This window comes from Pongo abelii, chromosome 5 (assembly GCF_028885655.2).
Source record: "Pongo abelii isolate AG06213 chromosome 5, NHGRI_mPonAbe1-v2.0_pri, whole genome shotgun sequence".
Classification (NCBI taxonomy): domain Eukaryota; kingdom Metazoa; phylum Chordata; class Mammalia; order Primates; family Hominidae; genus Pongo; species Pongo abelii.
Genome location: NC_071990.2, coordinates 26,055,456 through 26,078,198, shown reverse-complemented (window position 1 = coordinate 26,078,198; position 22,743 = coordinate 26,055,456). Strand labels below are relative to the sequence as shown.

At 41.2% G+C, this 22,743-nt stretch overlaps 1 protein-coding gene across 2 annotated transcripts; it reads right to left on the bottom strand.

Moving 5' to 3' along the window:
- Positions 1-491: 491 nt before the first annotated feature.
- On the bottom strand, positions 492-22,211 carry TRIM38 (tripartite motif containing 38). 2 transcript variants are annotated; one of them, XM_002816498.6, is made up of 8 exons: positions 22,018-22,211; positions 21,593-21,824; positions 17,913-18,511; positions 15,432-15,527; positions 12,752-12,982; positions 11,791-11,813; positions 11,582-11,694; positions 492-1,728 (listed from the first exon to the last, which is right to left on the bottom strand). In XM_002816498.6, exons 3-8 carry the CDS (start codon positions 18,321-18,323, stop codon positions 1,205-1,207), a joined length of 1,398 nt encoding a protein of 465 aa, XP_002816544.1. In that variant the 5' UTR covers positions 18,324-18,511; positions 21,593-21,824; positions 22,018-22,211; the 3' UTR covers positions 492-1,204. The 2 variants fall into 2 exon arrangements, with proteins under 2 accessions (XP_002816544.1, XP_009239768.1); XM_009241493.4 differs by having other exon boundaries at positions 21,956-22,068.
- Between the last annotated feature and the right edge of the window lie 532 nt (positions 22,212-22,743).

Genomic DNA, 22,743 nt, shown 5'->3' with positions numbered 1-22,743 from the left:
GAACCTCAACAAATATCAGTAAACACTAATTTTTTTTTTTTTTTTTGCTTGAGGCACAGCATGATCTTGGCTTACTGCAACCGCTGCTTCCCAGGCTCAAGCAATTCTCCTGCCTCAGCCTCCCGAGTAGCTGGGTTACAGGCGCCTGCGACCATGCCTGGCTAATTTTTGTATTTTTAGTAGAGACGGGGTTTCACCATGTTGGCCAGGCTGGCGTTGAACTCCTGACCTCAAGTGATCCGCCTGCCTCAGCCTCCCATAGTGCTGGGATTACAGGCGTGAGCCACCATACCTGGCCATCAATTTTTATGTCAATTCTAAATTATAACATTTAGCAATTTTGTGACTTTTCGTGGTCATCATTAATGTTGTTTATGTTTTAGTTGTAGTCCTGTCATTACCCACTCGGGTATGGTAATTTGCTCTTTTTCAAAATGAAGTTAAGGTCTATTTGATCTTCTCCGAATCATAGTAAGAACTGCCAACAGCCATTTCAGCAATAACTATTTACTGAGATTTTAAAATATTTCAAGGTAATTGGTCCTAGCAGACTGGAAAATACCAACTTCTTTTCCAGAACTGAATCCCCCATCAAAGTTCAGTTTTACTCATAATTCCCTTTTCCTTTGAAGCATCTCATTGTAAGCCAGTCTTAACCCTTCTCTCACACTTTGCTTGGCTGTTTCTCAGGTATAACTCGGTAAGTCTGGTAGCCTCCAGGACTGCCGCTTAGATTATTAAACATGTCAGTGGTTGGAAGAGTCAATGTTATTTTGATTTTTCTGTTTTGTTTTGTTTTAAATGCAGTTGGCGGATAATTGCAGCTTTCTTTCATTCCCCACATGAGTTCAAATGGCAGCAAACAAACTAGGAGAACGCAGACCTTCTGACCTGTGGGTACCCCTACTCATCACCTGAAGACCCTTGGAAATCAAAGCCCTGACCCATTAAAGACAGATGGAGACAGCAACGTACAATCATCACTATTATCTTGCTTTGCCCCAGTCCAGGTTAACCATCTGTGGTATTTTTAGTTGCTAAGTCCATATATTCAACATAAATCAATTATATATCCACTAAAATCCCAGCACTAGTCTAAGTACTAAGGAAATGACAGCGAAGAAAACAGACCAAACGTCTGCCCTTATGGGATTTATATTATTTTCTCTGTGCTGGTTAAACCAAGGAGCTTCTGCTCTTTTCCTTAGTCATCTGGGGGAGGCAGAAACAAAGGAGAATATTGATAAACCTGGAAATAGGGCCGGAGAGTATCAGAGAAGGAAGCCTTTGGGAAAGTAAAGATGTGGCAGCCAGTAGTCCCGTTATAAAAGGATACAACTCCGGCCTCATAGTCCAGAAAAACTCCCACAAGCAGGGGCTGCTCATGCAGATGAAGGGAAGTTGGGGGAGAAGTAAGTGCTACATAGCCTTTCTTTTTGCACAGCCTGAGGGTCCAGAAGCCAGACTGAGGCTCTTGCTTCATGCCAGTGCCCCTCTGCACATTTTCCATACAAACTCCTAAATCCCACCCGGTTCCTTCGCCAACATCCACTTCAAAGTAACGTCTTCCTGAGGTGAAGCCTTCACAACCCAAGACACAGGGGAAGGCAGTAAATCTCCTGGAAGATGTGTCCTGATTCTCCTGGGTGTATCCACGAGTCACTTGTCTCCGATCCTCAGAGAGAATTAGTTCATGATGAGCTGTATCTGGATCCAGAGTCACACTAACTGAAAAACAAAACAAAACAAACAAAAATAATTTTGTTGCTGTGAAGAACACAAGTTATTTTACTTTTTTTTTTTGAGATGGAGTGTTGCTCTGTCACCCAGGCTGGAGTGCACTGGCACTATCTCAACTCACTGCAACCTCCACCTCCTGGATTCAGGCAATTCTCCTGCCTCAGCCTCCTGAGTAGCTGGGACTACAGGTGCGTACCACCACAACTGGCTAATTTTTTAAAATTTTCTGTAGAGATGGGGTTTCGCCATGTTGGCCAGGATGGTCTCAAACTCCTGACCTCAAGTGATCCACCCGCCTCGGCCTCCCAAAGTGCTGGGATTACACAGGTGTGAGCCACCATGCCCCGCCACAAGTTATTTTCAATAAAACCAGCCTGTGTTCAAACCCAAGTATTGTTTCTTATAAACTGGGTGAGCTTAGGCAAATCATTTAACTCTCTGAGCCTCAGTTTGTTAACTATAAAGTGGAAATTACCGTGTTTGTTGCAGAGAATGGTGGGTAGGATTGAACAAGCTTATGTTTGCTTAATGCTTGGTAAAATTCCTGGTACATGGTAACCACCTAATAAGTGGTAATTGTTGGGATGGTCAGGCCCAACACCAGGCCGTGGGGGCTACAAAGTCCGGCGGGGTCAAAGGAATGAGAAAAGACAAGTTAAGAGTGCATAAAGTGGGTCCAGGGGGCCAGCGCTAGATTGGAGGCTGCGAAGGCCCTAAGCTCTGGGAGCCCACACTATTGGTGATCAAACAAAGAAGCAGGTGGTGAGGACGTGAGGGTAAACAGGTGAGGGTGTGAGGACATGGGGGTAGAAAGGTAGTGGTGCATTAAGCATAGCTGTGATGGTTTAGCATTTTCTTTGACATACATAGAATATACTCTACTGCTTGAGATAATAGAGGACATGTTTATGAGTAAGAAGCAAGGAACCAACAAGTCTGTGCACTTTCCAGAGGCTATGAGGGGTTTTATGCCCTGAGCCCTGGGTTCCATCCAAGCCACAAGGGGTTTTATGCCCTAGGCTTAGATTTGTGGTGCAGTAGGGCAGCCTTCCACCCTTTGACACAGAGCTTGGTGTTCCAAAGGCCACGAGGGGTTTTGGATCTTGGACCCTGGACATCTTCCGAGACTCTTTTACATTATGACAGACAAGCCAGTCCTGCTTCAGCTCTTCTAACAACATGTAGTAATAATTATATCATCAACATCATCTTCGTCTTAATTATTCAGGGATGCCAAGGTACAGAACTAACCTGTTAATATGGTTACCATCCTGTCCAAAGTTCTTCTCCCATGCAGGACTTCCAGGAATCATGAGACAGTTGAGCAGAAAGATACCTTTTCCCTTCTCTACTGAATAACCACCAACATTGAGAATCAGAGAGGGAAAATGACCCAGCTAATGTCTTCGCTTGTTATTGGAAGACCCAGGTCTCATGACACATGCCTAGTCCCATGACTTTTAATTGTAAGCTCTTCTCTTTCCCCTCAGATAATGTTCCATAAGCATTAGTATGAGATAATAATACACTGAGGACCAATATACATGAAAAATATCAGACTAGAATCAAACAAGACAGAAAAAAAATCTGATAACCTAAAGTGAGGTACTGAACGGTATGCAGTTTTAAAAATAAAAAATGGTAATAGGATGTTCTAACAAGAGAGTTAAGAAACCACTGTGCTACTGAGTTAAATGTTGATCAGTTGGTCTGTGACAATTAAGGAATTCAAGTATTCAGAAACACTTCCTGTGCTGGATGCTCTCTGTTTGTTCTTCCAAATAATTCCCTCACTTTTCCCTGTCTTGCTCTGTGCCCAGGAAGGCTGACGTGGACATATTAACCAGGCTTTCTGCCCTCTGGCTTCTGCTTGGTTCAGCCAATGGGAAGCACCAAAGGAGACCATAGGGCACAAAGAAGCAGCCTTGGGAGTATTCAGTACCCCAGTCCCACGCTCTGATTTGGAGGGTCTGCATTCCTCTGCCTCTGGGGACACTCTCGTATAGTTGCAGCTCCCCACACCTGCCACTTGAGGCCCAGAGGAGGTGATGGCTCTCTAACTGTTCCTAGCTCTGGGAAATCCTTCTGGATTTCCCAACTCCTCACCTTTGTAAATACCCTCTTTTTTCAAACTCTATTCAGTTAGCTCTTATCAGCCTGACCCACAGAAGTTTGGGGTTTCCATTCATATTACCTGAATGACCCAGGAAAACCCATGTTGAGAAATTAAAATGTTTACAAGGTGGTAATACCACTTAAGAGAAAAAATATCAATTGGATTTTTTAAATTTCCCCTATCTGTTGGTGTGACATATCAACAAAAACATATAGAAAGATTGGAGGCTAAAAGATAAATAATATAGTCATATACTGTTATAGTATTATATCAAAAGATATTAAGTCAGAGCATTATTAAGAATGGAAGGAGGGCCAGGTGTGGTGGCTCATGCCTGTAATCCCAGCACTTTGGGAGGCCAAGGCAGGCGGATCACTTGAAGCCAGGAGTTCAAGACCAGCCTGCCCAACATGGCAAAACCCTGGCTCTACCAAAAATACAACAATTAGCTGGGCATTGTGGCACATGCCTGTAATACCAGCTACTTGGGAGGCTGAAGCACAAGAATCACTTGAACCGGGGAGGCAGAGGTTGCAGTGAGCTGAGATTTCGCCACCACACTACAGCCTGGGTGACAGAGAGAGATTCTGTTTCAAAAAAAGAAAAAAAAGAAAGAATGAAAGGAGTCACCTAAAGAAGATAACACAATTTTAAACATAAATGCACTATATTATTAGTGAATTCATGTTTAGAATTGTGTTAATATACAAAGCAAAAATTGTAGAATTATAGGAGAAATTGACAAATCTACAATCATCATGGGATATTTTAACATTCTTCTTTCCATAATTGATAGATCAGGCAGACCAAAAGAAAAAAATAAGGGAAGATATGGAAGGTCTGAACAATCTAAGAAGCCCAATCTCATAGTCAATACATAAAGCTCAGCAATTGTTTAATAATAGTAAGCAGAGAATATGGTTTTCTCAGGTATAGATGGAAAATGTACTAACTGAGTAAATACTAGGCAAAAAGCAGTCTGAACAAATTTCAATAAATCTGTATTACACAGATCATTTTCTCTAGCCTCAATATAAGATTATAAACCAATAATAAAAAGATGACTAAAAAGATTCTAAATATTAGGAAATGTAAACTAATAAATCATTAGAAGATGTATAGAATGGAACAATAATAAAATGCTATTTATAAAAATATATAATGAAGCTAAAGCAGAATTTTAAGGAAAATTTGTAGGCTTTAAATGCTTATCTTAGAAAAATTAAAAAGCTGAACATTAATGAGCCAAGCATCTAATTTAAATTTTAAAAAGAACATAGAAAGCCAAATATAATTTTTTAAAAAGAAAAAATAGATATTAAACAATGTAACAGTGAAGTTAAAGAAAACAAGAATGCAATAAAGAGGAAAAACAAAAAAGTAGCTTCTTTTAAAAAAAATTTAATAAAATAGACATCCCTGCAATGAGATTTATCAAAGTAAGACAGAAGGCACAAATGTAATGAATACAGAAACTTTTTAAATATTACAGAACTTTATAATAAATCTTATGCTACTAATAAAATTGAAAGCACTGATAAAATTATTACTTCCTAGGAAAAATATTTCTGAGTAAAACTCATTCAAAAAACAAATAAAGCATGGGCAGACCTAACATTAAAGAAATAAAATCACTACTTTAAATTTTACCAACAGATAATAAAACATGCATCTTTATCAAGCAAAAATGGATCTTGTCAGTTTTATAGGAAATTTAGAAGTCAAGGCATGAGTAATGCCAATCTCATACCAAATCCTCCAAAGAATAGAAAATTATGGCACCCGCTTACAGACATAGATATAGAACTCCTGCACAAAATAATATAAATAACAAACCAAATTTTATATATGCAACTATACATATTATATGTGTATGTATTATATATGTTAACATATACATATATGTATAGAATTATATGTTCTACATATTATATATGTATAGTATATGTATTTTACAATATACAAATGAAAACCCAATCTTTAGTATATTTATCTATATTGTCATATATGACACATATAATACATTACATCAAAAATGTGTACAATAATCAGGCCAGGCACAGTGGCTCAAGCCTGTAATCCCGGCACACTGGGAGGCTGAGGCGGGTGCATCACTGGAGTCCAAGAGTTTGAGACCAGCCTGGTCAATATGGCCAAATTCCATCTCTACAAAAAATATGAAAAATTATCCGGGCATTGTGGTGCACACCAATAGTCCCAGCTACTCGGGAGGCTGAGGTGAGAGGATCATTTGAGCCTGGAAGGTGGAGATTGCAGTGAGTCGAGATTGCACCACTGCACTCCAGCCTGGGTGGCAAAGGGAGACTATGTCTCAAAAAAAAATTAAAAATTAGCCAGGTATGGTGGCCTGTTCCTGTAGTCCCAGCAACTGGGGAGGCTGAGGTGAGAAGATCACTTTAGCTCAGGTGGTCGAGCCATGGTCGCACCACTGTACCACTCGGCTTGGGCAACAGAGTGAGAGCCTGTCTCAAAAAAATATATATATAAACACACACACACATACACACAGTAATCAATAGATATATGTACCAATCAATGCTTGACTTTTATATATAATATAGATTACATCTTATTAGATATATAGTATTCCTTCTCTATAGATAGATAGATACAGATATAGACATAGTATCCTCTACCCATATTAGAGAGAGGATACTATATCTATCTATAGTATATAGAGATGCTGCCTCAAAAAAATTTAAAAATCAGCCAGATGTGGTGGCCCATGCCTGTAGTCCCAGCTACTGGGGAGGCTGAAATGAGAGGATCGCCATTGATCCTCTCATTGGTTGAGCCATAATCGCACTACTGCACCACTCAGCCTGGGAGACAGAGTAAGAACTGAGGTGGGAGGATATAGATATAGATATATAAATAAATATATATAGAGAGAATACTATATATGTGTGTATGTGTGTATATATATTATGAAGACACTGGGAGAGAATACTATATATATATGTGTGTGTATAGATATATTATGAAGACACTGGTGGGATGGTTTCATTACCAATTGGACCAAGAGTCCAGGTATGGAGCCAACATGCAATGTTGTTGTTGACTGAGCTGGCAGAGCACTGGTCATAGTTACAGGAAAAGAAGGTCTCCAATGAGACATACTTAACAAAATATATGAACTTGCTGTATACATGGAGAGTTCTGGTGTGTATATAGCCTTCTCTCACCAACCTAGCAATTGTCTTCATCATCATTATAATGCTATCAGAGCATAGATGACAGCTAAATTTTTTTGTCCTTTTCTTCTTCCTCTTCCTTCCCCTCCCCCACCTCTTTCTCTTCCTCCTCCTCCTTCATCTCCTTTTTTTTTTGAGATGGAGTCTTACTCTGTCGCTCAAGCTGGAGTGCAGTGGCACAATCTCGGCTCACTGCAACCTCTGCCTTCTGGGTTCAAGAAATTCTGCCTAAGCCTCCAGAGTAGCTAGGACTGCAGGTGCACACCACCACACCTGGCTAATTTTTGTATTTTTAGTAGAAATGGGGTTTCACTATGTTGGCCAGGCTGGTCTCGAACTCCTGCCCTCAAGTGATCCTCCTGCCTCGGCCACCCAATGTGCTGGGATTACAGGCGTGAGCCACTGTACCCGGCCTCCTCCTTTAAGAGACAGGGTCTAGCTCTATTGCCCAGGCTGGGTACAGTGGCGTGATCATAGCTTACCACAGCCTCGAACTCCTGGGCTCAGGAGATCCTCCTGCCCTAGTCTCCCCAGTAGCTGGAACTACAGGCATAGCACATGGGGCTAATAAAATTAATTAGGTGATAAAATTCACTGTCCACTGATGACTAAGCTCTTTGGAAATAAAAGACACAGACCTTGAAGGAAAATGTGTCTACTTAATTTTGAAACCCTATTTATCAAAAAACAGGATGAAAATTCAAAATGCCATCCACATGCCAGAAGATATCAGCTATAATAAGTTCCCATAAATCAATAAGGAAAAGAACCCAATAAAAATTATTAAACCACAGTAAATCATGGGTAAATCACAGAAGCCTGAAGGGCTAATGGACGTACAAAAAGAATCTCAATCTCACTAGTGAAATCAGAAAAGCAGAAATTAAGTACACAATTAGGTACCATTTTAAATCCGTAAGACTGTCAAAATCGTAAATTATATAAGTAAAGACTCAGGGAGTTTTGGAGGAGTGAGAGCTCTTATATTGCTGGTGGGGTAGAATTGGAACAATTTCAAGATCTGTAGTATCTGGTAAAATTATGATATGCATCCCTCACACCAGCATGTCACTCCAAGGTATCTCCCTGGAGGAAACATTCACGGGACACAAGGAAGCATGGATAAGAATGTTCACAGTAGCATTGTCTGCAACAGCAACAACAACAAAAAAACCCAACTACACACAACCTCAATGCCCAGTCCACAAGGCAATGGATTAAATACTCTTCAGGCCGGAGATGGTGGTTCATGCCTGTAATCCCAACACTTTGGGAGGCCGAGGCGAGAGGACTGCTTGAGCCCAGGAGTTCAAGACCAGCCTGGACAAAATAAAGAGATATTGTTTCTACAAAAAATTTTTTAAAAATTAGCCAGACGTGGTGGTGCTTGCCTGTGGTCCCAGCTACTGGGGAAGCTGACGTGGGAGGATTGCTTAAGCCCAGGAATTTAAGGCTGCAGGGAGCCATGATGGGGCCATTGCACTCCAGCCTGGGTGACAGAGTGAGACCCTGTCTAAAAGAGATAAGTAAATAACAACTTTGCACTTCTGTCACATTGCAAAATGGTGAAAGAGTGGTTTCTAGACTCTAGACTCTTTCTATGACTACCTTCTAGTTATGAGATCCTACAACACTCACCTAACCTCTCTGTGTCGTATTTCCTCCTCTATAAAGCAAAAATGCCCCATATAGAGAGGACTGTGATATAAAACAAGAACCAAGAAAAGTAAAGCTTTTCTAATCTGTCACAGACTAAAGAGTGCTCAGTATATGTGAGTCATTATTCCTGGTGCTGGTAGGAGTATATGTTACAACTTTGAGTCAAGTAATATGGTACCATATATTAAGATTAACAACAACCTCAGCAATCCCAGTTTGGGGTATGTTCCCAAAAGAAATGAAAGCACCAGGATATAAGGATGCATGGACTAGAAAGTTATTGTAGCAACATTGTAATAACTAAGTTCTAGAAACAGCCTGAAGCTCCATCAGTAGGGATATGGTTACATATATTTATTATATTCTTATGGAATATTAGACATAAAAAGTAATGAGTAACATAGAAGGGACAGTGTATATATGTTACATGTTTGTACAAACTTAGGGAAAGATATAGGTCACCCTACCTAGAGAAGTCAGATTGGAGAGGGGTGGGAGAAACCTTGAACTTTCTCTTTATATCCTTTGTATTGTTTGACTGATTAAAATTTATTTGTTGCATCTGCTTGAAGGCAATGTAAAATAAAATAGATAAACATACATTTAAAAATAAAAATAAAATTTATTCGTGTCACTTTTGTAATAAGGCCGGGCACAGTGGCTAACATTTGTAATCCTAGCACTTTGGGAGGCAGATCACCTAGGTCAGGAGTTCGAGACCAGCCTGGCCAACATTGTGAAACCCCATCTCTACTAAAAATACAAAAATCAGCCAGGCGTGGTGGTGTGTACCTGTAATCCCAGCTACCCGGGAGGCTGAGGCACTGGAACCCAGGAGGCAGAGGCTGCAGTGAGCCGAGATTGTGCCACTACAAGCCAGCCTGCGCAACAGAGCGAGACTCCATCTCAAAAAAAAATTTAAAAAAAGAAAAATTTTAATAAACAGTGTTTAAGAGGGGAGAAATATTTAGTTAAAAGATAAGCCCATTTAAGAAATAGTTTCATTTGACCCGGAAGGCAGAGCTTGCAGTGAGCCGAGATCGCACCACTGCACTCCACCCTGGGCGACAGAGCGAGACTCTGTCTCAAAAAAAAAAAAAAAGAAAGAAAGAAAGAAAGAAATAGTTTCACTTGAAACATACTATGATTCCTTCTGTAAAAGATGAGAGTAGGCAAATTGACTCAGTGAAATCCCAGCAAAACTTACACAAAGTCTTGTTCTTCCTTCCTGTCATCTGTATAGGATGAAATACAGAGTGCTTTTGGCTTTTGTTGTTGTTTGTTGTTGTGTATTTGAGGGGAACACAGGTCTATAATTCCTTATCTGAAATCCCTGGAACAAAATGGGCTTTGCCATTCAAATTAGTTTAGAAGTTATAAAGGCAAAAAAATGCATATACTCTAAAGTTCAACCCCATCACGGCCTAAGGCAGAGCCCTGTAATCAAATTCATCAATATATCTGCAGCAAAACATTTATTCAAATTAAGTGGGATAAATAAAGACTTTTAAATAGTCTCATCTCAGTACTGTTCAGGGTTGGCCACTGTGGAAGACAGACTCAAGGGTGGCCTTCTATGATTCCTGCCTCTTGGTGTTCACACCCTCATAAAATTTCTTGTCTTTGAGTGTGAGCAGGGCTTATGAATTGCTTCTGACCAATAGGATATGGCAAAGATGATGGGATATAATTTCTATGATGACGTTTCATTATGTAAGACTCCATCTTGCTGGCAGATTTTCTCTAAAGAGTCTGTCTCCTGAGCTCTCTCTGAAGAAATAACTGGCCATGTTATAAGCCCATGTGCAAAGAGCTGAGGGGTGGCCTGTAGAAGCTGTGGGCAACCTCCAGCCAACAGCCAGAAATAACCAGGGCCAAAGTCCTGCAACCATCAGGAAAGAAATTCTGCCTGCTACCTCAGTGAGCTTGGAGGTGGATTCTTCCTTAGCCTAGCCTCCAGATAAGAACACAGGCTGACCAACACCTTAATTGCAGCCTTGTCAGACCCTAAGCAGCGGGCCCAACTAAGCTGTGCCCAGATTCCTGAACCACAAAAATTGAGATAATATATGGGTGTTGTATTAAGGTTCTGAATTATGGTAATTTGTTGTACTGATAGATAACTAATATAACCACCAAATCATTTCAGGTTAGGCCAGATTTTTACAGCCAAATGAATCATGATAAAACTTTCCATTTTCAGGGATTTTTTTGATTTTGTACTTATGGATACAAATTTGTGAAAGTATAGTCAGCACTGATTTAAAAAATCAAGGGAGCAGGAAACTCAGTAAATGGTTCTAACATTTTGGAATCTGTAAATTGGTTGTAACATTTATCATCTGTGTTATCTAAGTCAAGTTCCTAAAATATGTGAATGCTAGGCTATCATACTCACCTACCATTCTTGCATTGCTCTAAGAGTTGGCTGATCTATTAATAATAAACACTATGATCAGATCTAATACCATGATGTGGTACTATGATCATGTGTCAGTCACAGGGCTAAGCACTTTGTATATGTTGATGCATTTAATTTTGATGATAACTCAATGAAGTAGGAGCTGTTAATATTTTCATTTTTCAGAGGGGGAAAGCAAGTCACTTGGAGTAACATGGCTAATAAGTGAAAGAATAAGAATTTGAAAGGTTTGCGCAGATAACCAGAATGCAATGCTCATCACATTCACTAAGCAGTGAATCATACTTACTAGAGAAAGTATGAAAGCTCTACTGAAATTAACTAAACAACCTCTCTGGCTGTGAGCCTGCCGAGGGACAGGTGGTAAACTTGGTTACTGCATAAGGCCCCTTCTATCCACAGTATTCAGGAATTCTTTAGTGCACATACCTTGATGACTCCTTAACATTTTCTTCACATCGAAGTAAAGCTTGGAAACATTGCACATAGTATGAAGTTCCAAGGAGATGGCCTCTGATGTTTCCAGCTTCACAGCCCAACTCCTAGAATAAGCAAAGGCCAGAGATTTCTTCAGAGGTGCATTCCATTCAGTTCTATATACGCACATCCTTCCCCTCCTGCATTCACACAGGACTTACCTGCTCAAAGTGTCTTTCACATTCTATAAAGAAACAAAAAGAAAAGGTAAGCATGGGAATACCGGTATTTCATGGGGCTTGTCATGCAGGGCTATTCTTCTTTGCTTTACCCAAAGAAGTAGAGTTACCCCAGTCTTAGATATTGATGGATACTCAAACAAAGTAATTCCCACCAGTCTTAGATATTGATGGATACCCAGATGGAATAATTCCTACCAGCTTCTGGGAGATTCAGCATGGCAGGATGTTTATCAACATTTGCATCTATTCTCATCCTTGCTGAAGTCTGAGGGCCAGGAGCTTTGTCCATGCTCCCTCTGTCAAGACTAGCTTTTGGTGATCGGATTTCCTTCACAGTGAGCCCAGATTAGAGAACACTTATCATAAAGGTCCTTAGTGGTGAATCTGTGCACAGCCCTGAGACTGGGCCACTAAGATGGTGGTAGCAGGTATCACACAGTGGTAGAGCAATCATGCTATACACTCAACCTTACAGTATAGTCACCAATCCTGTTAGTTAGAACCAGAATTAATGGCTCCAGATGTTTATCTTCCTACAGATAAAGCTGTAGATTGTACCATAAAAGCTCTGGAGCAAGGGTTCTACAAGCAAATCAGGGAAAAGGTTATAACTCATTTTGGCTGCCCCGCTTCATCACCCATCAGTCACCTAGTGGAGTATTTCAGGAGAGAGTCAACAACCAGGGTTCTCTGCACATGGGCCAAGGAGGCAAACAGTGGTGAATGTTATCCCGTGGTTTCATTTGGCCAAGCTATGTTCCCTCAGAAGTTTATTTTTCTAATTGACATAAAGGTACCCTACAGATTAGTGGAGGCCAGCCTGATGGCACTGATGTACATCTAAAAGAAACATTACTTTATCTTCCCATGCTTCCTTACCATTCTCCTTTAATAGCACAATAACATACCTTTTTTCCCTACTCCAAGTACACAGCCTCACCTGCAGCAATTTCTGGGCTGAGCCCTGACATTTTTCCTCTAGTTCCAGGATATGGCTCTTGAGTTCATTGCTCTTCAGCCCCAGACCAGCCTCATGGTCCCTCAGTCTACTCAGAGTCTGTTGTTCTTCTTTCTCCAGCCTCCAGAGATAAGACTTCTCTTCCTCATGTAGGAAACACTGGAGATTCTTAAAGTCAGACTGGATTTTTTGTCTCTGAATCTGTACCTTCTCCTGGAGTCAAGAAAGTATGGTCAAAAGGTGGAAGTAAACCAAATGTCTATCTATGGATGAATGGATAAACAAGAATGAAAGTCTGACACACACTACTACATGATAAGCCTTGAAGACATTCAAGCAAAATAAGCCAGAAACAAAAGGGCAAATATTGTAAGACTTTGCTTATACAAGGCATCTAGAATAGTTAAGTTCATAGAGACAGAAAGTAAAATAGTGGTTACAAGGTGTTGGCAAGACCAGAAAATGGAAAGTTATTGTTTAATGGGTAGTGAGTTTCAGTTTAGAAGATGAAAGATGAAACTGAGTTGCAGTTTGGAGATGGGAATGGTGATGGTTGCACAACAATGTAACAATGTAAAAGCACTTAATTCTACTGAACTGTATACTTAAAAGTGGTTAAATGCTTAAGTGTTATATATATTTTCACACAAACACACACACACACACAATCAGCCACTGGCACATTATTTTCTCATGAGTCACTGAAGCTGGAAGAATGGCCCCAGTTTCCTGCTGCAGAGTCATGTGTGGGAGGCAGGCACTCAGATGTGGAAAAGGTTGTCTCAGATTCCTTATAGTCACCCAATTAATTTTCTTGTTCCTCAGCCAAGACACAGGAGAAAGCTGGGTTAGGAATGCTAGATAATTTAATTGTGAAACTAGGGCCAAGTTCAAACACTTTATCAGTTACAAGGATAAAAAGAAGTTTTTACTTATGATTTAAGAAGTTAGATTTCTGAGTTGGAGCGATTTTCTTGAAGTAAAAGCTTATAATGAACATCACCCAGACTGGATTTTAAGACAACCAGGCTGGTAAGAGGGTCCATAATTCTTGGCAGGGGGAGCTCTGAGTGTGGCAGGCATTTATTATGGTTAACTGAGAAATATTGTTCTACTACCCTAGGGTCATCTTAAGCATTCCTATGTGTAAGACTGACAGAAATCAAGTGAAACTCTCATCTGAGGAGATGTAAAGTTGCAATTTCCATTAGTGCTGTCTAAATTAAGGCAGGGGGAGTGTGTATTCAGGGCAACTTGAATCTATGTTCTCGGATTGCAGTCTTCAAACTTGGCCCAAATAAACTCTCTACTTATCTTAAAAAAATAAAAATTAAAAAATAAAAATAAATTCATACAGTGTTTTGATGACTATGATGTAGAAGAAGGGTCTTTGACTTAGGATGAGGTGGAATTTTTGTGTAGGAGACAGGTGCAGCTTTAACTCTTGTATAGACGAGTTTTCATATATGTTAGTTACAATCAAGGTCTTCCCCATTGCCCAAGATCCTAGAAATGGGGGAAGTAAGAATGTACTCAGGAGCTCAAGAGCAACATCCACAAACAAAGATCAGGGTAGAGGTTAGAAAGGACTCTTGAAAGAGAGAAAATTGGTCATCAGTTTGTGGGATTTTACTGCAAGCTAGTGAATTATATAAATACAAAGTTTGGTGCAAAAGTAATTGAGGTTTTTGCCTTTACTTTAATGGCAAAAACCGCAATTACTTTTGCACGAACCTAAATATTTCCATAAAAGAATGTGGCTCTGATAATGTGGAAGTTAGTCAGCCACGGAAATTGTCCGAAAGTTTGTAGTTGCAAGTGTGTAGGTTGTTGCATTACTTATGATGTACTTATAAATCAAGTATAAGCCGGGTGCAGTGGCTCACGCCTGTAATCCCAGCACTTTGGGAGGCTGAGGTGGGTGAATCATGAGGTCAGGAGACTCAGACCATCCTGGCCAACATGGTGAAACCCCGTCTCTACTAAAATACAAAAAATTAGCCAGGCATGGTAGCGCATGCCTGTAATCCCAGCTACTCAGGAGGCTGAGGCAGGGGAATTGCTTGAACCCGGGAGGTGGACGTTGCAGCGAGCTGAGATCGCACCACTACACTCCAGCAAGACTCCATCTCAAAAAATAATAATAATTTAAAAATAAATAAATAAATAAAGTATATTTCTTTCATCAGCCTCATGAGCTTGAGTAGTATGAATTTCAATCTGGAGTGATCCTGTTTTCTAAGTGTTCACAAAGGTTGGTTTCTGTACCTGTAAAGTTGAGAGCCAGATGCTCCACTGTGGTAAAAGTGCCAGGGTAATAAGTTGAGGCCTGCAAACCAGGTTTCTTTTGAGGTATTTAAAGTTTGAGACCCAGTCAGTGCTTTTTCTAGGTAAATAGGTATACTAATTCTGCTTCTTCTGACTGAAGTAGCAGGAATCCCAGCCAACTATGGTTTAAAGATGGAAGGGGTTGGTGCTAAATACTCATGGATGTAAACCTGGAACCAGGAGCATAAATACAAATAATGGTTTCTTCCTTGGGTTTCATTTTTTCGATCTGGTTTAGTGAGAATAAATCCTCATTGTGCTTTTCTTCAATCATCCCCTATGACTAAGTTCTAGAATGGAAAATAGCTTGAGATCAATGAAGTCAGAGTCTTACTTTCCATTTAGTTATTCGTATTGCTGTGGACAGCTTCTGCTCCGTACATCTGTCTTCAAGTTGCCTCAATTTTGTCACAGCTTTCTGGAGCTTTTCCTGAAGGAAAAATTTGATAAGTGAAGCCTATTCAATTTGACTCTTCATTAGGGACCTAGGGGGAATCCCAATCTTCTAAGATATATTTGAATAATAGTGAATATTTATTGAGTCCTCATTGTTTTTTGCTGGAGAGCATGCTAAAGCCTGTATGTGCAGGAACATACTGATCCCCTTGGCAACCCTGAATAGTGGGTAGGATTTTAAACATCATTTCTGTGCTGTAGAAAATGAGACTAAGAAAGGGGTAAAATAACTTGCCCAAAGGGCTCTATGACTGCCAGGTGGTGGAGCAACAGTTGCAACCTCATCTGCTGACCCAGAGCCTGAGCTACATCCACCACTATAGTCCTGCCAGGAAAAAGTTGTATATAGAACAAGGTAACCATCATCTAAAAGATATTGTAAAATAACATGCTGAACCAAGCAAAACCAATACCAGTGTTTGGCACACATGAAATTTTGTGTCTTATGGGTCAGGAAAAATCAGGATGCCAGCTGGTTATTAGAAACAGTTCATGGAAGATGGGAATTCTGGTATCTTTTGAACAATGGTATCATGAATCCAATTTAAAATGATTTAGTATTCATGTCAAGCTTTTAGCTTATTCTTCAAAACAGTTTCTCATATTTCTATTGAAAGTGATTTGAAGCTGACCCAAATTGCTAATTGTAGACAATGCTAAAAGAATTGTCTCCTGTCCTCTGTAAACCCAACAAGTATACTCATTAGTTCTCGAGCGTTCTCAGGAAAGGGCTCTATGTAACTGTTTTAGCGAAAGATGACATTGTCCTTGCTATATGCCAAGTGCTATTCTATGCATTCTATATTTTAATGTCCTCAAAGCTTATAACCACCTCCTGTGTATGTGTTTTAGGGAGGGAGAACACTGCTATTATCTCCATTTACAGATGGAGAAACCAAGGTGTCAAGACATTAAATAACATGCCCAAAATTGCCCATCTAGTAAGTGACCAAACTCAACTTCAACATAAGCTGGCTCCTTTTCTTACTACTTGGTGGAAAAGTAATTCAAATGGGAATATCATCATCGCAGTTATTAGCTGCTCCATGGAGTTTAAGGAAGAGCTGCCATGAGCTGAGTGGTGGTCAGGATTGACATGTCCTTAGAAGGACTTAGAGCCTTCATACAAGACCACCTCTGCCTCATGGAGGACAGAATAAGGAGCCTGACACTGGGGACAAAATTTTCCTCAAATTTAGGCAGGATAGAGAAGGAAAAAGGACATCAGGACTATGCCCATTCCTCCATACTGCCAACAGCAAAGTCTCACCTTCCTTAATATGCTTTCTGGCAAGAAATCTGGATGGTACACAAAACCTCTCCCTCTGCTTTACCTTCCACAACCAAGCATTTCCAAATCTTTGACTCTTCTTCCTGAATCTTGCTTAAAATCTGCCCTCTCCTCCCTTTCTTATATGGATAGTTTGAATTTTACTCCTTGATATTCCTTTTATTATAGACATGCCAGAGTAGCTGGGCACAGTGGTTCATGCCTCTAATCCCAGCATTTTGGGAGGCTGAGATGGGAGGGAGACCAGGGGTTTGAGGCCAGCATAAGCAAGAAAGGCAGACCATGTCTCTACAAAAAATAAAAAAATTATCCAGGTATGGTGGGGCATCCCTGTAGTCCTAGCTACTTGGGAGGCTGAGGTGGGAGGATTGCTTGAGCCCCAGGAGGTTGAGGCTGCAGTGAGCCGAGATTGCACCATTGTACTCCAACCTGGGATACAGAGCAAGACCCTATCTCAAAAAAAAAAAAAAAAAAAAGTAGAGGTACCAGAGTGATATTTTCAATGTCACTGACCCTTCATTCCCCAAATGAAAATTCCCCCAATAGGTGTTCAATTTTTATGTGTCCTTCAGGAGTTACTTCTAAGATGAACCACTCTCTACCCTAAATGTCCCTCCCCACCACCAAAACCAGGGACATCCAGGCAGACATTTTTGATAGTTTGTTTTCTTTACTAGACTGTAGATACCTAAAAGGTGATGAGTCTTTCTTCCCTGTTTTCAGGCCCTACTGCATGGCTTTACATATTGTGGTTTTTCAAATGATATTCATGGTGTGAAATAAGAAAAAATGCGGGTGTTTGGTTTGAGAACAACCTGTTCTAAAGCAAAGAGAAATTCATCATAACACAAATGGATAGAGATAAGAGTCCAACCATCTCATTGAAGGTCAGAATGGACAGTCTAGATAATTGAGCAAGAAATCATCATAAACTATTTTTCAGAAGAATGACATGATGAAAGCTGTATTTCCAAGTCATAATGTTAGGTTTCAGGTTAAATTATCTCAGCTTCTGGGGAGCAGGATAAGACTTGGTACTTACCAAGGGCCCCTGGCCCACACACTCACCTTGTAGCCCTGGCATACATCTTCAACAAGAGCTGTGGTGTGCCCTTTGTGCTGCGGTGCCCGCTCACAGCGCCAGCAGATGAGCTGCCCCTCGTCTTCGCAGAACAGGTGGAGCTGCTCTCCGTGTTCCTCACATGACATTTCTTGATCCGTCTCTTTGAGGGCTTCAATGAGGCTTCCCAGCTGCTTGTTGGGTCGGAGGCTATCCACGTGAAATGGAGCCCGACACTGGGGACAGCAGAATGTCTCCTGCCTCAGTTGCTTTTGGCTTGGGTTTTTAAAGAAGTCTGTTATACATAAGTGGCAGTAGCTGTGTCCACAGTTGATGCTTACTGGGTTCGTCATCAGGCTCAGGCAGATGGAGCAGGTGGCTTCCTCCATCATCTTCTTGGTGCTGGTGGTTGAGGCCATAGCTTTTATTGAAAAGCTCCAATATTGGCTCTAGAGATGGAGATGAAGCAGCCAGAATTTTCCACCGTGATGAAAATACACCTCAACTGCACCTCTATGTGATGAGCTGGCTGCAACTGACTTCCATAGGTCTTGAAGTTTTTCCTTCCAACCCTTATTATCTCATTTTGTATTGAAGAAAAGAGGACCTAAAAGGAAGAAGTTGAGGCTGAGGTTGTTTGGGCCACGTTTGAGAACTGCAACCCAGGTGCAGTTTCAAGTTGCCCTCATTAGCAAGCAGTTACAAGTGGTTGTTTAAAGGAAAAAAAGCAGTTTTAAAGCAGTTTTAAAGTTGTTTACCAAGAATTTACATTAAAATAGCATACGCTTTTGACTGGCTATACATTGTTCTTTGTATTACAAATCTCAGGAATATGTAGGTAATAGATGAGGCAGCCAGTCAGGAACAAAATGCTTTTAAACATGGGGTCTTAACTGAAGACCCATACTCCTGCCTCACTTGTCCTGATAAATTTTGCATACCTCACATTAGCTCAGACTGCTCTAAATTATTTAATTATTTTTCTTTCCTCAGTCTTCTAATTTGTTTTTTTTTTTTTTTTAATGAGATGGAGTCTCACTCTGTCACCCAGGCTGGAGTGCAGTGATGCGATCTCAGCTCACTGCACCTCCGCCTCCCGGGTTCAAGCGATTCTCCTGCCTCAGCCTCCCGAGTAGTAGCTGGGTCTACAGGTGTGTGCCACTACGCCCCGTGAATTTTTGTATTTTTAATAGAGATGGGGTTTCACCACGTTGGTTGGCCAGGATGGTCTCTATCTCTTGACCTTGTGATCCACCTGCCTCAGCCTCCCAAAGTGCTGGGATTACAGGCATGAGCCACCACGCCCAGCCTCTTTTTCTTTTCTTATAAGACAAGTTCTCACTGTCTTGCCCAGGCTGTAGTGGAGTGCAGTGGCAAGACCACAGCTCACAGCAGCCTTGACCTTCTGGGTTCAAGCAATCCTCCTGCCTCACCCTGGCAGAGTGGCTGGGACTACAGGCATGTGCCACCATGTCCAGCTAAAGTCTTCTCTCCGGAAAGAAGAAATGCATTGGAATTTAGAGGATACACAAACGTCTAGCTGTGTAGCTAATACAGTAGCCACTATCATGAGTAGGAATTTAAATTTAACTTAATAAAAATTAAAATGAAAAAATTCAGTTTTTCTGTTCCACTTGCCACATTTCAATTGCTTAATAGTTGCATGTGACTAGTGACTACATAACAGCCTCAATATACAACATTCCGTTATCACAGAAAGTTACCTTGGACCAAGTGCTGGGAGAAGCAATGCAGGCTTCCTCACAAAAGCTGTAGAAGAGAGAACTCAGGGAGTGTGAAACTCTTTCTGATTCTAGTTAATTTCAAGAATAATTGTTACCAGGCCAGCACGGTTGCTCACGCCTGTAATCTCAGCACTTTGGGAAGCTGAGGCGGGCGGATCACCTGAGGTCAGGAGTTTGAGACCAGCCTGACCAACATGGCAAAATCTCATCTCTACTAAAAATACAAAAAGTTAGCTAGGCGTGGTGGTGCACACCTGTAATCCCAGCTGCTCAGGAGGCTGAGGAAGGAGACTGACTTGAGCTCTGGAGGGGGAGGTTGCAGTGAGCCCAGATTACACCACTGCACTCCAGCCTGGGTGAAAGAGTGAGAATCTGTCTTAAAAAAAAAAAAGAATAATTGGTACCAGAATTACTCTTTGTAATTGGTAGTAACACTTATGCAATTGGGTGATCTGTGACAGATTCCATTGAAGGAGTATGGGGAGCTTCACCCCAATATATGACTCCCTGGTATAATGAGTATTTTGAATTAAAGGCCCTTAGAGATCAGCAGATGCTGGAAGAGACTTTTCCCCTATCTACATAAAGACCAGTCACACTAGACAAGAAGAACAATTGTTTTTCCTTCCAACTCCTATTATCTCATTTTGTATTGAAGAAAAGAGGACTAAGAACGTAACCAGACCTAATCAGACACTTTCATAAAATAATGTCTGTCTCTCAGGCTCATTCATTTTCCAAAGAGAACCATTTACAAGTTAAACTCTGTCCCTCCATTCATTCATCCTCCCGAGTATTCATTTATTCTCCCTAGTAATCATTTACTGCCCCTCAACAGGATTACCTATATTCTCCTGATATCACCCTTCCCCTCTGAAATAAATATGTATACATGTATAAATATGTTATGTATACATATTTATACAGTATACATATTTATACATATGTAAATATATGCATACATATTTATATTTATGTATTTATACATAAGTATTTATAAATAAGGCTACATAAGTATCTACCCCCAATGGCAGAGGGGGTAATCACTCTGTGATTCTAGCCCATGTACCTGTTAATAAATTTGTATGCCTTTTCTCCAATTAGCCTGCCTTTTGTGAGTTGATTTTTCAGTGAACTTCAGAAGGCAAAGGGGAAGTGTTCCCTTGGCTCCTACACCATCATGACAATCAAATTTGACTCCACCTCGATCCGATCCCCCCCATCCCCCACAAAGAACAACAACCAACACTAGTTAATAAGGTCGGTTGTTTTTTGTTTGTTTGTGTTTTTTGTTGTTGTTGTTGTTGTTTTTGCTTTCAGGAGCAGAGGTATAATAGGCAAAAGAAAGAGAAAGGAGAATAGTGAATACCTCTCCTGCAGAGAGAGGGGTGCCTAAGTGGGACTTCCCTGGCTAATAACGTCTTGCTAGAGACCCAACCAGGAGGATAATGGAAGCAATCAAGGCAACCAGAACAACCAGAAGAACTGGTTTATCCTTTTTTGTGCCCTCTCCCTAAACTGAGGGAATAAGAATTGGAAAGAAGGCTGCAGAGCAGAGGGTTTGGTCCTGAGGAGCAGTTATTTCTATGGGATCAGAGCTCCTGCAGAACTGGGGAGTTTACTATTAATATCTCTTCTCCAGGACAGGACCTATCTCAAGAGACATGTTCAGAGTGATTGCAACATAAAGAGTTTGCAGACCCAAGGAGGTAGGGAAGGCAAAAAGAAGATGGGGGAGGCTAGGGATAGGCAACAGAGGAGTGACCAGGAGCAAAAAAGCCTGCCTCTTCTGAGAACCTAGCTGGGCTCTCCCTGCACCCCCCATCCCTCCCCTCGCCTGCCCCCACACCCCTACTCCTGGGAGCTCCTCTAGGACAGGGGCAGAGTCAGGAGGAAGTTTGAAGAGTGCCTAGAATAAAAAACAGTAATTTAACTACAGTTACCGGGTAGGCTGTTTTCCTCTCACAATCAGATCAGTCTCTTGAAGCCACACAATTTCTTCTGAAGACGTGTATTCCTTGGCAGGCTATTTCCTCCAGTGATACACCAGGCCCCTCTCTGCTGGGGTTACTGTGCTTCTGGGGAGATGGGGCTCCCCTCCTTCCAAGGCTCCAGGGTTCCTGTCCTGGGCCCCACTCATCTAAGTTCTGAATCTTCTGAGATTTGGTGTGAAGTCTGGTGAAAGAAAGAGCAGGAAAGAGGTGAGAGCTGTAAAACAAAGAAAGTCCTGACCATTTTCAGAGTTGGAGGGGCCCTGCTGTCAGGAAATATATTCCCCACCCCACCTGCCACCAGTACACACTCACATATCCACTGAGAAAACCTTAGCCTGGACCTTTTCCATAACCTTCACTGCTCAGACACTTACATATTCGCTGCTAGTTCCCTCTGTAGCTGCCACTTCCTGGGTCAGGAAGTTAACTCAGACCGGATTAAACTGAGAAGTGAAACTACTGTGGGAGGCGGGGCTCATAAGATTTAGGAGAAAACTAGTGACGTCGCTCATATCATTTGCACTCAGCCTCTCCGGTAAAGTAGGGGGAAACGTAGGAAAAAAAAAATCCTTCTTTTACAGCAATAAAAAGAAGGAACCAATTAATAACCCAGTAAACTATCATGTGACCCCAACACAGAGTATCTAAAAACAGGAAGCCTGCAGAGAATCAGTTCACAGACTCTGATTTGAGATCTTTTACTTTTGCCACCAACTCCCTTGGGAGTCCTTAAGCCTTCCTAGCTGATGTTACTTTTTTGCCATTTCTGGGTTGCTTGTGGTTCTATAACTGCTCTGAAGGGTGTGGTGGAAAAAGGGATGGTAACAGCAGTAGGACTCATTGGCATCACAAAATTCATCTAAGTCAGCTTTCTATTCTTCTCTGTCCCGTTCTGTGTCTTGTTTTTCTCCTTGCTGTCCTTCTGCAGGACTCAGATCTTCTTCAATAGCCAGGGTCAGCCAGGACAGAAAATCGGAGTCACTAGTGGCCCAGCAGTAAGTGCCCCCAGCTTAGAGCTGTGTGGGATCCCTGGGACCATCACTCTGCTTTGTGCTCTGTGGAGAAAAGGCTGTGGGGTCCAGGGTCAAGTCCTTAATGAC